This window comes from Pithys albifrons, chromosome 5 (assembly GCF_047495875.1).
Source record: "Pithys albifrons albifrons isolate INPA30051 chromosome 5, PitAlb_v1, whole genome shotgun sequence".
Taxonomy (NCBI): domain Eukaryota; kingdom Metazoa; phylum Chordata; class Aves; order Passeriformes; family Thamnophilidae; genus Pithys; species Pithys albifrons.
The window spans coordinates 76,171,102-76,186,587 of NC_092462.1; the positions used below are offsets into that span (position 1 = coordinate 76,171,102).

The 15,486-nt window shown below is 51.2% G+C and overlaps 1 protein-coding gene across 1 annotated transcript in view; it reads left to right on the forward strand.

Moving 5' to 3' along the window:
• Positions 1-15,486, forward strand: part of SFXN5 (sideroflexin 5) — a 147,630-nt gene that overhangs the window by 78,318 nt on the left and 53,826 nt on the right. The window contains exons 8-9 of the mRNA XM_071555276.1: positions 1,051-1,107; positions 3,211-3,276. Of these exons, the coding sequence (XP_071411377.1) occupies positions 1,051-1,107; positions 3,211-3,276 (123 nt within the window). The remainder of the gene's footprint in view (positions 1-1,050; positions 1,108-3,210; positions 3,277-15,486) is intronic.

Here is a 15,486-nt window from a genome sequence, read left to right on the forward strand (position 1 = left end):
GGCCTGGGACACTCCCAGGGATGGGGCAGCCACAGCTTCTCTGTTCCAGTACTGGTTTAATACCATCTGTATCCAAAAGCTGATAGATCTGCTCATCTCCAGTTCCTCAGCCAAAGCCTCTTAGGACCTCTGAGAACCTTTGGAGCTTAATAAGTGACTCATGAAATGGCTGCTGGGCTTCCTGCTGCTCCCTCACACTATGGATTTGGTGCCTGGATATTAGGAAGAGTTTCTTCACAGAATGGGTGGTTGGGCATTGGAAGGGGCTGCCCAGGGAGGTTTGGAGTGCCCAGCCCTGGAGATGCCCAAGGCAGGACTGGCTGTGGCACTCAGTTCTCTGGGCTGGGGGACAAGGTGGGCATCAGGCACAGGGTGGGCTCCATGGGCTGTGAGGGCTTTGCCAAGGTGGGCATCGGGCACAGGGTGGGCTCCGTGGGCTGTGAGGGCTTTTCTAAGGTGGGCATCGGGCACAGGGTGGGCTCCATGGGCTGTGAGGGCTTTTCTAAGGTGGGCATCGGGCACAGGGTGGGCTCCATGGGCTGGGAGGGCTTTTCTAAGGTGGGCATCGGGCACAAGGTGGGCTCCATGGGCTGGGAGGGCTTTTCTAAGGTGGGCATCGGGCACAGGGTGGGCTCCGTGGGCTGGGAGGACTTTTCCAAGGTGGGCATCAGGCACAGGGTGGACTGGGTGGTCCTGGAGGTCTTTTCCAACCCAAACTATTCTACGATTCTGTGAAAATAAAGACCAATAAGTCGATTCTGTGAAAATAAAGACCAACAGGTCCACACCAAGTGAGGTGTTGTGTGGACCAGGAGAGGAGCTGCACATCCAGCACCCAGGGAAGCAGAGCTGCCCTCTGGGCACTGAGTGACTTCTGCCCTCCCTTTGAAGGGCGTTAAACCAGACACAGACCGTTCGTGACCCTTTGTGATGTCGAGCCATGAGCGAGCCCAGAGCGAGCTGAGTTCTCCTGTAGGGCTCCCACACTGGCAGGTTCCTCTGTCCTTCTGAGGTTCTGCTCATGCTTCTCTCTCCTTGTTCCCTCTGCAGTGGTTGAACCAGAGCCACAACGCCTGCGTCAACTATGCAAACCGCAACGCGACCAAGGTGAGCTGACCCAGCTGATGTCTTGACACACACACACACAAGTCCTGTGTCCTCCCTGTTGGTAGAAACTCCACAGTCAGCACTGGGAGGAATTTATAGCTTGGTCATTCTCCTATGTGGGCTCCCAGTTTAAACCTCAGCTGGAAGTGGCACAAGGCTCTCATTGGCACTTTGAGTTTGTCTTCAAACTGGTGTGAAGTGGTTTAATTGATGCATAAATGAGCTCAACCAGTTAATGGAGTTTTGGGTGGGAGAAGGTGTCTCCAAGATCCCTCTTGGGAGGAATTTATAGCTTGGCCATTCTCCTGTGTGGGCTCCCAGTTTAACCCTCAGCTGGAAGTGGCACGAGGCTCTCAGTGGCACTTTGAGCTCAACCAGTTTGTCTTCAAACTGGTGTGAAGTGGTTTAATTGATGCATAAATGAACTCAACCAGTTCATGGGGGTTTGGGGTGGGAGAAGGTGTGTCCAAGATCCCTCTTGGGAGGAATTTATAGCTTGGCCATTCTCCTGTGTGGGCTCCCAGTTTAACCCTCAGCTGGAAGTGGCACGAGGCTCTCAGTGACACTTTGAGCTCAACCAGTTTGTCTTCAAACTGGTGTGAAGGGGTTTAATTGATGCATAAATGAACTCAACCAGTTAATGGGGGTTTGGGTGGGAGAAGGTGTCTCCAAGATCCCTCTTGGGAGGAATTTATAGCTTGGCCATTCCCCTGTGTGGGCTCCCAGTTTAAAACTCAGCTGGAAGTGGCACGAGGCTCTCAGTGGCACTTTGAGCTCAACCAGTTTGTCTTCAAACTGGTGTGAAGGGGTTTAATTGATGCATAAATGAGCTCAACCAGTTAATGGAGTTTTGGGTGGGAGAAGGTGTCTCCAAGATCCCTCTTGGGAGGAATTTATAACTTGGCCATTCTTCTGTGTGGGCTCCCAGTTTAACCCTCAGCTGGAAGTGGCACGAGGCTCTCAGTGGCACTTTGAGCTCAACCAGTTCGTCTTCAAACTGGTGTGAAGTGGTTTAATTGATGCATAAATGAACTCAACCAGTTCATGGGGGTTTGGGGTGGGAGAAGGTGTCTCCAAGATCCCTCTTGGGAGGAATTTATAGCTTGGCCATTCTCCTTTGTGGGCTCCCAGTTTAACCCTCAGCTGGAAGTGGCACGAGGCTCTCAGTGACACTTTGAGCTCAACGAGTTTGTCTTCAAACTGGTGTGAAGGGGTTTAATTGATGCATAAATGACCTCAACCAGTTCGTGGGGGTTTGGGGTGGGAGAAGGTGTGTCCAAGATCCCTCTTGGGAGGAATTTATAGCTTGGCCATTCCCCTGTGTGGGCTCCCAGTTTAACCCTCAGCTGGAAGTGGCACGAGGCTCTCAGTGGCACTTTGAGCTCAACCAGTTTGTCTTCAAACTGGTGTGAAGGGGTTTAATTGATGCATAAATGAACTCAACCAGTTAATGGAGTTTTGGGTGGGAGAAGGTGTCTCCAAGATCACTCTCCTGCCTCCCAAGGACTTTATCTGTGTTTGCCAGGAAGCTGTGGGGCTGTCCCTGCTCCCTTCCTTCTCCTCAGCCTTCATTCATCCCGTGTCAGGATGTGGGAAGCTGAACTGGAAACCATCCAGCTCCTCGAGATAACATTCCAAAGACAAAATATTTAATGTGGCGAGTTTGGGGTTTAGCACTAGAGGGTAAAAATGCTAATTTGGTACCATTTGCTGAATTTCATTCCCATCCTTCCTTTGAGCTGCTATTATTGTAATTTTCTGATGCCAATTAATTTTCCAATCCCGTGAACCTTGCTCAGGAGGCCACGGTTTCCTTTGGCTTTTGCCTCTGCTTGCTGACAGACCATGTGTCCCAGAACAATATGACAAAATCCAACCTGTCTCTGCTTTAAAACAAATGAAATGAAAACAAAACAAACAAAATGAAAACAAAACAAACAAAAAAAACCCCAAACAAATAAAGAAAAAAACAAAAAAAAAAGACCAAAACAAAACAAGCAAAAAAAAAAAACCTAACCCCAAAAAAATGGAAAAAAACTTGCTTGGGTTTTAATAACCATAAATTTGTTTATTGACAATATGTTTTATTTTTTCTTTCCAAAGCCTTCTCCGACATCCAAGTTCATCCAGGGCTACTTGGGAGCTGTCATAAGTGCTGTCTCAATAGCAGTGGGTAACGCTTTGTGTCTCTTCATTTCATGACTTTCTTTGGGTTGCCAAGCATGTTTTGCCTTTTGATTGACACAGTTCAGGCTTCCTAACCAGAAATGTTGTAACCCTGAGGTGTGTCTGTCCATGCATGCCAAAGCTTTTCATCAGACGGACACTTCTGAGTGCTTCCAGAACTTCCTGTAGCACGGCTTTGCTGCTGGTGAACTCCAAATATCTAATTATGCATTAATTGGGGCTGAATTTGCCTAATCCAAATCAGAACAGGCACTCTGAGGCTGCAGGGGGGTGGTGTGGCAGCTGAGGTGCTGGAAGGAGGCAGAGCTCTGGGGGGTTGGCACCTCGATCCACAGAGCTTGGAATTGCATCTTTTCACCTGTGGATGTTTTTCAAGCAGGAAAGAGTGTTCAGGTCTTATTTTAGAATCATGGAATGGTTTAGGTTGGAAGGGACCTTAAAGACCATCCAATGTCACCCTCTGCCATGGGCAGGGACACCTTCCACCAGCCCAGGGTGCTCCAAGCCCTGTCCAACCTGGCCTGGGACACTCCCAGGGATGGGGCAGCCACAGCTTCTCTGCCCAACCTGTGCCAGGGCCTGCCCACCCTCCCAGACAAGGATTTCTCTTTAATGTTCCATCTCACAGAATCATTTGGGTTGGAAAAGCCCTCCCAGCCCACGGAGCCCACCCTGTGCCTGATGCCCATCTTGGAAAAGCTCTCCCAGCCCCTGGAGCCCACTCTGTGTCTGATGTCCATTGGCAAAGCCCTGCCAGTCCATGGAGCCCACCCTGTGCCCAATGCCCACCTTGGAAAAGCCCTCCCAGCCCCTGGAGCCCACCCTGTGCCCGATGCCCATTTGGCAAAGCCCTGCCAGCCCATGGAGCCCACCCTGTGCCCGATGCCCATTTGGCAAAGCCCTGTCAGCCCATGGAGCCCACCCTGTGCCCGATGCCCACCTTGTCCCCCAGCCCAGAGCACTGAGTGCCATGGCCAGTCCTGCCTCTGGGCACCTTCAGGGATGGGACTCCACCACCTCCCTGGGCAGCCCCTTCTAATGCCCAACCCCCCTTTCTGTGAGGAAATTCTTCCTCATGTCCAACCTGCCCCTCCCCTGGTGCAGCTTCAGCTCATGTCCTGCCACCCATCCCTGCCCTCTGGCAGTGGGAAGCCATTCCCTGTGTCCTGTCCCTCCAGGCCTTGTCCCCAGTCCCTCTCCAGCTCTCCTGGAGCCCCTTCAGGCCCTGTCAGGGGCTCTCAGGTGTCCCTGGAGCCTTCTCTTCTCCAGGTGACCCCCCCAGCTCTCCCAGCCTGGCTCCAGCCCAGAGGGGCTCCAGCCCTGCAGCATCTCCGGGGCCTCCTCTGGAGTTATATCTGAAATAATCTGTAGGAGAGCAGCTTTTGACATCACTGAAGTCCTGATCTCCTGACTTTCAACACTCACATTTCCCAGCAGCACAAACTGACACTTGGAGCAGGGTCAGCTCATCCCCAAAGACACTGAGACATTTCTCAGGTGCAGCTTATGGAAGTTACTTCTCATGTTGGGTTTCCAAATCAGCCTCTGGAATTGATGCTTGTCCCTGTTCTGCTGGAACATTAAGGATCCCACAGCAGGTTTTTTTTTACCCCCTGGCTGAGATTTTTTCCCTTTTTCCCCAAGTCCCAAAGAATTTGCTCTTGATTCCTGTGCAGCTGCCAGACAGCTTTGCAAAAGGGGTAGAGTTGTCAAAGTGCCTTGAGGTTTTCAGGGGGAACTGTCCATTTTATTGGGCAGTTTTCCATGTTTCTGGCATGGCCTGCTCTGTTTTCCCTCTGTCACCTGCAGAATTAACCCTGCACTGCCCAGCCCTGTGTCGGTGTGAGCTCCATCACTTCCTAACCCTGTGGAGCTGTGGCCACACCAACCCACACTCTTCCAGCTGAATTATAACCCAAATCCCCATCCCACCAACCTCAATGCTTCCATCAGCAGCTGTTTTCCACCCACAGCTTCCATGGGAAAGCTTCACAATCCTCCTCAGTCCTTGGTTCAGCCCTTTCTCCACCCCGTAAGTTATTAAATGACCTTTTCCAGCTTGCTGTGCTGCTGCCACTCCCAACCTGCCTCCCAACCCCCAGCACAGCTCCCACAGTGACAGTCCCACGTTGTTGGCATTAATGCTCCTCTCCATTTTGGCCACAGGGGCAGATTAGAGGGGCAGGAGCCCTGGAGAAGTGATGTTGGCAGAGTTTTGTCACCCCGAGAAGCTGAGAGGCTTCGGTAAGGAAACCACCTGGGGGATGTCCGTGTTGGGACAGCTGGTGCAGCTCTTGGAAGTCTTTGGTTCTCCAAAGATTTGGATCCTGCAAAGGAGCTGAAGCAGAAAAACAGGGTCAAAGTGCAGAAGGGACCATTGGTGGTGCTGTGAGAAACTTGTGTGCAAAGCAGCATGAAAAGCTCCACCAAGATTTGTAGATAATTAAAACTATGACTTTGCAGCCTCGTGCAAGGGGAATTCTTCCTGCAAGGAGGTGTTTCTGCCTCCTTGAAAGTGCCACCAAGGCCCCACCAGATCCACTGGGAGCCCTTGGTGTGTGTGAAAAGCTCTGGAATAGCAGTGGTTTGTACCTGTGGCACTCTGAGGGTCAGAATATTGTTATGGGCAGGCAGGAACTTTCTGTAGATCCGTGGATATAGTTGGGGGGTGGAGAAGACCAAAAGCCTTCATGGGTTCTTCTTCATATTGAAGGAGGTCTTCCTACTGGACCATGAAGGGCAGCAGCTCCACAGGTCTTTCTCCTTCCTGGTGCTGGAAGGAGATCCAAGTGGAGCAGCCTGTGGCACATGGGATGGGTGAAAATGAAGTTGCTGTGCCCTGATGTCCCCAAGCCCTTGGGGGACACTCCTGGTGTGGGTGGTACCTCTGGGAGCACTTATTCCATACTCAGCTCCCAACATGGAGCAGCCCATGGAATCCTGCAGAGCAAGGAGTGATTTTAGGTTGTAAAGACCTGCATTAATACCCAGCACGTCCTCCAGAGTTGGGTCTGGGCTGTTTTAAACACTGATGACAAATCAACAGCCCTGGGGCTCCTTTTGTTGTATCCTCAGCCCTCAAGAACTGATCTCTGCTGCCAGTGAGCAACAAATCAGCTCCCAAGGTGAGCTCATGAGGACCAGATGACCTGGAAACAAGTGCCACTGCCTCCAGTGGGCTTGGAGAGCCAGGATTAATCCCAGTGAGCCCCTTCCATGTTTGCAGTTGGCAAAGGACACGGGAGAACATCCAGGAAGGGACAGAGCTGTTGACTTGGGATTGTTCTTCTCATCATCCTCACCCTCCGGGTCTTTAACAAGAGGGACAAGCAAATGGCTTATTCAGGTGGATGAATATGCAGATTTTGGCTTTATGAGTCTTGCAATTGAACAAAAGGTCTTAGGGAATCTTTGGGAATAACCTGATTTTCTTCCTGTTTTCAATAGAGAGGAATCAGTGTTGGAAAGGAGTGATGCTTCCCTCTTGGATCTGGTTCTACATCCACGACTCCTGATTTCCAGCCCTTCAGGATGAGTTTAGGGAGCAATCACTATTCTTTTATTGGGTATTTTTCAGTATTTTCCCCCCAGTATTCCCTTTGCTTTCCACCTACTCCCATCCCAACCTGCTTCACAGCAAGGAAAGCTGTGCCAGGTCCAGAATTTTATGAAGGAATCGCTTTGAAGAAAGGTTGGAAAAGGTGTTTGGGTTGGAAAGGATCCCAAAGATCACCTCGTTGCACCCCCTGCCATGGGCAGGGACACCTCCCACCAGCCCAGGGTGCTCCAAGCCCTGTCCAACCTGGAGACTTCCAGGGATGGAGCAGCCACAGCTTCTCTGGGCAACCTCTAAAATTTCTGGCTCTCTTTCTGTGCTTGTAGTTTATTTTTATCCCATTGTCCCAACACCAGCCTGTCCTTGTGATAGCTCCTCTTTTACTGCTGTTCTGAGTGTGATAATTGCCATTATTTTTCCAAACAGTTGAGTGGATTCCTGTGCTTAGGCTTCATTTCCTGCTCTCTGGCTGCTGTTCATGGTGCTGGTGTGTGAAGCTCAATTAATACCAGCTGGTTTTCCTAAACGAGGCAAACAAAGGCAGAGAGGAGTAAAAAGACTTGAGAAAGACCAAGTGTGGTTTGAATGTTTGGGATTTTTCACTATTCCCCAAATATTCCTGTGCCAAGAGCTGTGCAGATCAGAGGGTTTGTAATTACACAGAAACTCTTTCCAGCTGACACACACACTCTTACTCTGCTATTTTTTTCACACTTTGAAAAGGTTAAAAAAGCCACATGAAGCCAATTTTATTAGTAATATTTGGGATTTATATATTAGAACTTTTACATATTATTATTACTTTTTATATATATAAATAGGTTTCTTTTGCTCAGGGAAGTTGTGGCTGCCCCATCCTTTCAAGTGTTCAAGGCCAGGCTTGGAGCAACCTGGGAGAGTGGAGGGTGTCCCTGCCCATGGTATGGGGTGGAACTGGATGGTCTTTAAGGTCCCTTCCAACCCAAACCATTTTAGGATTCTCTAATTCTTAATTTTAGATCCAAACTCCCTTTGCTGTGTCGTTGCTGATCCCTTTTGGTTCTGGCTCAGCTCTTCAGTGCCGTAGCCTTGGGCTCAGACTTCACCCTGAGGTCAGAAGGGAGTCTTGGTCAGGGCCCCTCAGTTGAGGAAAGATTTTGAGGGGCTGGAGCAGGGCCAGAAAAGAGCAACAAGGCTGGAGAAGGGACTGGATGTGGCACTGAGTGTCCTCTGAAACACCTCCAGGGACAGAGAATCCACCATGTCTTGATCCAACCCCACTGTGATCACCAGCCCAGGGCACAGAGTGCCAGAGTGATCCCAGTGGGGTTGGATCAAGGGTTGGACTTGATGATCTCAGAGGTCTCTTCCAACCCAACTGAGAAGAGAAGAGAAGAGCAACGAGGCTGGAGAAGGGAATGGAGCACAAGTGCTGTGGGGAGAGGCTGAGGGAGCTGGGGGTGTTTAGCCTGGAGAAGAGGAGGCTCAGAGGTGACCTCAGCACTGTCTGGAACTGCCTGAAGGGAAGTTGTGGCCAGGTGGGGGTTGGTCTCTTCTCCCAGGCACTCAGCAATAGGACAAGGGGGCACGATGGGCTCAAGCTCTGCCAGAGGAAATTGAAGTTGGAGAGCAGCAAAAACTTCTTTGCAGAGAAAGTGCTCAGGGATTGGAATGGGCTGCCCAGAGAGGGGGTGGATTCCCCATCCCTGGAGGTTTTTCAGCTGAGCTTGGCCGTGGTACTGAGTGCCATGATCTGGTAAAGGGACTGGAGTTGGACCAAGGGTTGGACTTGATGATCTCAGAGGTCTTTTCCAACCCAATCCATTCTGTGATTCTCTGATTCTGTGCCATGTCCTTGTACTCAGACTTCTGTCTGAGGTCAGAAGGGACTGTTGGACAGAAATTTATTTCAGCTCCAGACCAGGGCCATGAGCAGCCACTCTCTGGGTTGTCACTGGTGCTGACACCTCCACATGGGTGGCTGATGGTGTTGCCCCAGGGGTTGCCTCACCTGGAGCCCATGGGGTGACTCCTTGGACTCCTCTACACCTTCAAAGCATCTCAGCAGTGCCGTCACTGCTGTTGTCTTTAAGTTCAGATCTTTATCCATCAGGTTTTCAGTTCCCACCATCGTGGCTTCAAGTTCTGCCTAAAGCAGCTCCAGACTTTGCTCCTTGTGATGTTGCAGACCTTGTGCCAACTCTCTGAGGGGTCTTCTCTCTCCTGCCATCACCGTTTGACCTCGTTTCTGATGTCTTCCCATGATCCACATGTTGTTGCTCTGCTCCAGGCTCAGGTCCATCTGGTGTCCACTCCGTGCCCCCTGGAGATGCCAAGTGCCTCCCTGTGCTGGCATTGGCCTTCCCTGATGGCAGGGTGGGCTCTAATTAGACCACAGGAAGCCTGGCAGGAGCACAGAGTGTGTTTTATGTCTATAGGTGTGTGTAACAACCAGGAAACACCTTGTGACAGCTGAGTTATGATGGCTCCAAGCTCCTTGTGCTAGGGCAGGCTCAGGTGGGATCTCAGGGAAAGGCTCTTCCCCCAGAGGGTGGTGGGCACTGCCCAGGCTCCCCAGGGCAGTGGGCACAGCCCCAAGGCTGCCAGAGCTCCAGGAGTGTTGGGTGATGCTCTGGGGCACAGGGTGGGATTGTTGGGGTGTCTCTGCAGGGCCAGGGGTTGGGACTGGATGGTCCTTATGGATCTCTCCCAGCTCGGCATATCATGGGATTCCCCCTTTGTGACAGGACTTCAATTCTCCCCTAGTGAAAGGGGAAGCAAAGCCATGTGTGTGTGAGATGAGGCCCCTCTGATGTGGAGGAATGGTGGGATTGACTCCAGTTCCCAACCTCCCTCATTCCTCTTCCAAACAGACCAGGATTTGTAACTTCTAACAATGTTTTTATTAAGTCCAAGTTTGGGATTTATGGTCTCGTCAGCACAGAGACAAATAAATATGTTGTTCTCACTTAGCAACCTGAGCTAAATTCTGACAAAAGTAGGTGTTTTGTCTTCTTTTGTGTAAGAGAGGGAGATGAAGTGTCTTGTAACCATGACTGCCAGCCAGGCTGGATGGTTTGGAGTGATCTCTGCACTTGGAATGTACCAACACTTGGATGTTTCCCTTTGCCTTTTGTTACTGGGTAACCTGGAGTTTATTGAGGGACTGGAGTGGGGCCAGAGAAGAGCAACGAGGCTGGAGAAGGGACTGGATGTGGCACTGAGTGTCCTCTGAAACACCTCCAGGGACAGAGAATCCACCATGTCTTGATCCAACCCCGCTGTGATCACCAGCCCAGGGCACAGAGTGCCAGAGTGATCCCAGTGGGGTTGGATCAAGGGTTGGACTTGATGATCTCAGAGGTCTCTTCCAACCCAACTGAGAAAAGAAGAGCAACGAGGCTGGAGAAGGGAGTGGAGCACAAGTGCTGTGGGGAGAGGCTGAGGGAGCTGGGGGTGTTCAGCCTGGAGAAGAGGAGGCTCAGAGGTGACCTCAGCACTGTCTGGAAGTGCCTGAAGGGAAGTTGTGGCCAGGTGGGGGTTGGTCTCTTCTCCCAGGCACTCAGCAATAGGACAAGGGGGCACGATGGGCTCAAGCTCTGCCAGGGGAAATTGAAGTTGGAGAGCAGCAAGAACTCCTTTGCAGAGAGAGTGCTCAGGGATTGGAATGGGCTGCCCAGAGAGGGGGTGGATTCCCCATCCCTGGAGGTTTTTCAGCTGAGCTTGGCCGTGGCACTGAGTGCCATGATCTGGTAAAGGGACTGGAGTTGGCCCAAGGGTTGGACTTGATGATCTGGGAGGTCTTTTCCATCCCAATCCATTCCATGATTCTGTGATTCTATCAAAAAAAATCAGGTGATTAATGCCATTAACAACTTTGGTCCATCAGCTCCTCATGATTCACTTTGGAGTCACTGCTGGGCTGGAGGGTGTTTAAAGCATCTCTTTGCAGGTGTTTTCATTTCAGAAGTGCTTCTTTGCTTCCTGATACTAAATCCTGGCTGTGGACAAGCCAGTGGAGGTGGGGAACTGATGCCAGTGGGTTTTACTGGTGTTCTGGGTCACTGCAGGATGTCCTGGTGCTTTCACAAACTGGAGTTGAACATGAATTTCTATAAAACCAAACTAGATGAAAACTGGAGAGAAGCAGGACAGTTTGGTTGGTTGAGGTGTCCTGTGGCTGGAGCAGCAGGAGCAGCTGAGGGAGCTGGGGGGGCTCAGCCTGGAGAAAAGGAGGCTCAGGGGGGACCTTCTGGATCCCTAAAATTCCTTGGAAGGAGGGGGGATTGGAGGGGTTGGGCTCTGCTCCAGGGAACAGGGACAGGAGGAGAGGGAACAGCCTCAGGCTGGGCCAGGGAAGGCTTGGACTGAATATTGGGAGGAATTCCTCCCTGGAAAGGGCTGTCCAGCCCTGGCACAGCTGCCCAGGCCTGGGGGGGATCCCCATCCCTGGAGGGATTTCAAAGCCATGTGGATGTGGCACTTGGGGACATGGTCAGTGGTGGCCTTGGCCGTGCTGAGGGTGGTTGGACTGGATCTGAGAGGACTTTTCCAACCTAAATGTTTCTATGATCCCATGATACCTTTTTCCTTGGAAAACTGCAAGGGTAAGAACCATCCCTGCCAGTCTGGAGCTTTGTACAGATCAGTTTTAGGACCTTTGACACTCTTGATCTTGGTTTGTGGACTTGGAGGATTTTCATCCAATAAACTGCTGCAGCAGTTGAGTTGTTGCCTCCCTTCAGCTGCTCCTCATCCCTCAGAGATGGAATGTGAGTCCTCCCTGGCTTTGGGCAAAGGAGAACGTGGTTTAGGTGAGACTGTGGTTGCCACCAGCAGAGCCAAAGTGGAGGTGTCTCCTCCTGCTCCTTAGTAAGTCATCCTGGGGAAACTCTTCCCTACAGAGGCCTTGGGGATGTTATTTCCAAGAAAATACACCTTCTGAGGGGCTCTGCAGAGTTTCTGCAGAGCTTCTGGATTCTTCATGTGCTGCAATTTCTCTTTGAGATTGTTGGCTGTGTTGCCAGAGTGGTCATAAATTAATCTCAGCCACAGTCAGGACAGGTTGGGTACAGAGATCACCCAAAATTACGACTCCAATATTTTATTTTTAGGGGTATCAGACACAAAAAGTTGTGTAGGATTCTGATCCGCAAAGGCCAGTGTGGGCCTGAGAAATCAGATTAAAACAGAAGCTGCTTTTGGATAAATGGACATGGTAAAAATGATACTTTTAAACAAGCTGGAAAATCTAAAAAATCTAAAGTGTTTTGCTGGAAAACATCCCTTACAACCCAAGACATTCACAACCACATAGAAGTTCAGCCTAAAATCTGATTTCTTTTCTCCTAAGGAAGCTGAGGGGTGAAGGCTCTTCAAGCACAAGATAATCTGTGGAAACTTATATTAATATTGTCAAGGTTGGGTCACCATGGGCTTTGGCATTACCTGCCCTTGCAGCCCTGAGTCCCACAGCTCAGCTTGGACAGAAATCCAGAATTCCAGGATAGGCTGAGTTTTAAGAGTCCCACACAAGGATCATCAAGTCCAGATCTTTGCCCTGCACAGGAACATCCCCAGGAGTCACATCCAGGTGATGCTTGAGGGTCTCTGACCTAAACCAGAAGGAGAATCTGAGAACTTTAATTATACCGGAGTTGGGCTGATTCATTACACTTATAAAGTTAATGAGGACAGGATTTTAATGTTTTTTTTTTCCCCATGTCAGGAAGGACAGGAGCAGTTGGACCAACTCAGTGTGGCAGGGAAGACCTTCAGCTCCTGTTCCATCAGTTCCACCAGTCAGGGGCTGTTCCTGCTGCCCTGCTCCTGTTGCACACTGAACTCACACACACACACACTCAAACACACACACACACACACACACACACACACACACACACACACAATTTTCCTCTCCCCTCCACAGGTGGAGGTGCCCCTGTGGATTTTTCTAATCCCAGCTCCTTCTTCCCGATAATTGTCTGCGAGGCATCTGGGGGGGATGCATTGACAGGCTGTGAATGTGGTGTGAGGACCATAATCAGCCTGTGAGACAGCACAGGAGGCCACCCACTGCCCTCAGCACTGTCCCTCAGCACTGCCATCAGCACTATCCCTCAGCACTGCCCTCAGCACTGCCCTCAGCACTGTCCCTCAGCACTGTCCCTCAGCACTGTCCCTCAGCACTGCCCTCAGCACTATCCCTCAGCACTGCCCTCAGCATTATCCCTCAGCACTGTCCCTCAGCACTGTCCTCAGCACTGTCCCTGAGCATTGCCCTCAGCACTGCCCTCAGCATTATCCCTCAGCACTGTCCTCAGCACTGTCCTCAGCACTGTCCTCAGCACTGCCCTCAGCACTGCCCTCAGCACTGCCATCAGCACTGCCCTCAGCACTGTCCTCAGCACTGTCCCTCAGCACTGTCCCTCGGCACTGTCCCTCAGCACTGTCCCTCGGCACTGTCCCTCATCCCTGTCCTCAGCACTGCCCTCAGCACTGTCCTCAGCACTGTCCCTCATCCCTGTCCTCAGCACTGCCCTCAGCACTACCCTCAGCACTGCCCTCAGCACTGCCCTCAGCACTGGCCCTCAGCACTGGCCCTCAGCATTATCCCTCAGCGCTGCCCTCAGCACTGTCCTCAGCACTGCCCTCAGCACTGTCCCTCAGCACTATCCCTCAGCACTGTCCCTCAGCACTGTCCTCAGCACTGCCCTCAGCATTTTCCCTCAGCACTGCCCTCAGCACTGCCCTCAGCACTGCCCTCAGCACTGTCCCTCAGCACTGTCCCTCAGCACTGCCCTCAGCACTGTCCTCAGCACTGGCCCTCAGCACTGTCCCTCAGCATTATCCCTCAGCACTGCCCTCAGCACTGGCCCTCAGCATTATCCCTCAGCACTGCCCTCAGCACTGTCCCTCAGCACTGTCCCTCAGCACTGTCCCTCACTCAGGACAGGCAGGGAACATCCAGGAGCTGGCTGAGGGCTGGGAGGGCATGGAGCATGGCTGGGCACCTCCATGGTTGTGGCAGGAGCATCACAGGAGGTGGGACTGATAAATTCCTGCTGCTGCTTTTAAATGAAGCAGGGCCTGGGTCCCAAATCTGGGTTTCTCCTCTTCCTGCACCTCCTCTTCTCTCTTGATTCACAGATAGAGGGTTCAAATAACACAAGAGAGTGGTTGGATCATTCAGACTGGAAACCCAGCCTGGAAATTCCTTCATGGATCCCATAAATCATTGGAGCTGTAGCAGCCACTTTGCAAAGGCACAACCTGGAGCCTTTGGTGTAGTGGAAGGAAAGTTGTGGTGTCCTCTGGGGAGGAACCCAGTGCCCATCCAGCTGCCTCTGGATTTAGGAGTACCTGGCAACTGCCAGGTCCTTGCCAACCCCATCCCTGAGAGTGCCCAAGGCGAGGTTGGATGGGGTTTGAAGCACCCTGAGCTGGTGTGAGGTGTCCCTGCCCATGGCAGGGGGTGGCACTGGATGCTCTTTAACGTCCCTTCAAACCCGAACCATCTGTGGTTCTGTGAGAGTTGCCTTCCAAACTCCACGTGTTTCTCTGCAGCATCTTCTCTCTTGTTCCACTGGTGTGTCTTTGTTTCCAGCAAGTTTATTCTCCTGGAGTCCCTTTCCAGCAAGTTTATTCTCCTGGAGTCCCTTTCCTTCTGCCCCTGCCCAGCCCCACAACACCCAGGTGTTGTGCAGGGCCCACATAGCAGGAAAACTTGATATGGAGACAACAACCTCTTGTTCTGGGCATGGCTCCCACCATTCTCCTTTCTCCATCATCTTTCAAATCAAGTTTGTCTCATTATGAGCACGAATTCCCTGTTTTCCTGCTCCTGCCTCTCCTGCAATTTTGCCTCTTCCTCAAGGCTACAGCTTTTTTTTCCATTGAAAAGTCCAACTGGGAGCTGCTGTGCTCCTCCCTTCTGCAGTCACACTGGGTGGGACTTTTCCTCCTTTCCATCCTCTTGCTCCTCTCTAACTCCCTTCTCCACATGGATCCTTATTTCTTTCCCTTCTCTTGGACTCCTCCATTCTGTTCTCCTTGACTTGGGAAAGCTCCAGTTGGGAACCAGCCCAGTTTTCCATCTCTCCCAGCCTCTTCACCTCCCAGCCCTAATGAATGAGTTTCTTCCTTCCTTCTCCTAATGCTCTTTTCTTCAGCTTGGCTGTATGGGATTCATCAGACCTAATTAGTGTTCTGATCCAGCAATCTGGTGATTGGAGGGATGAAGGATAAACTTCTTTGGAGCCAGTCCCTCCTTCCAAGTGGACTTCCAAGGTCCCTTGGAGCAGCCAGCTCCACCTGCCATGGGCAGGGTTGTCTCAGAGCTGAGTCAGTGAGAGGTTTCACCAGCACAGTCAACAAATCCTGGAGAGCTGCTCAGGTGGTGTCATCTGCCAACCAACGTCCACCTTGCTCCCTGAACTCTCAATATTCCTCTATTTTATAAAAATTCCCTCTCAAAATAACATGAAATAACTTTTTGGGCTTCTTGGATGTATCTACTGAACTGGAACTGGTTTAAGAGGTGCAGGGTTAGACCTTCAGCAAATGGTTTGGTCGTTGCCAACTTCAGGCATTCCAAAACCATCTCTCAGACTTCAAACATCTTAAAAAAATGGGGCAAAAAAACCCAGGAATTTTTT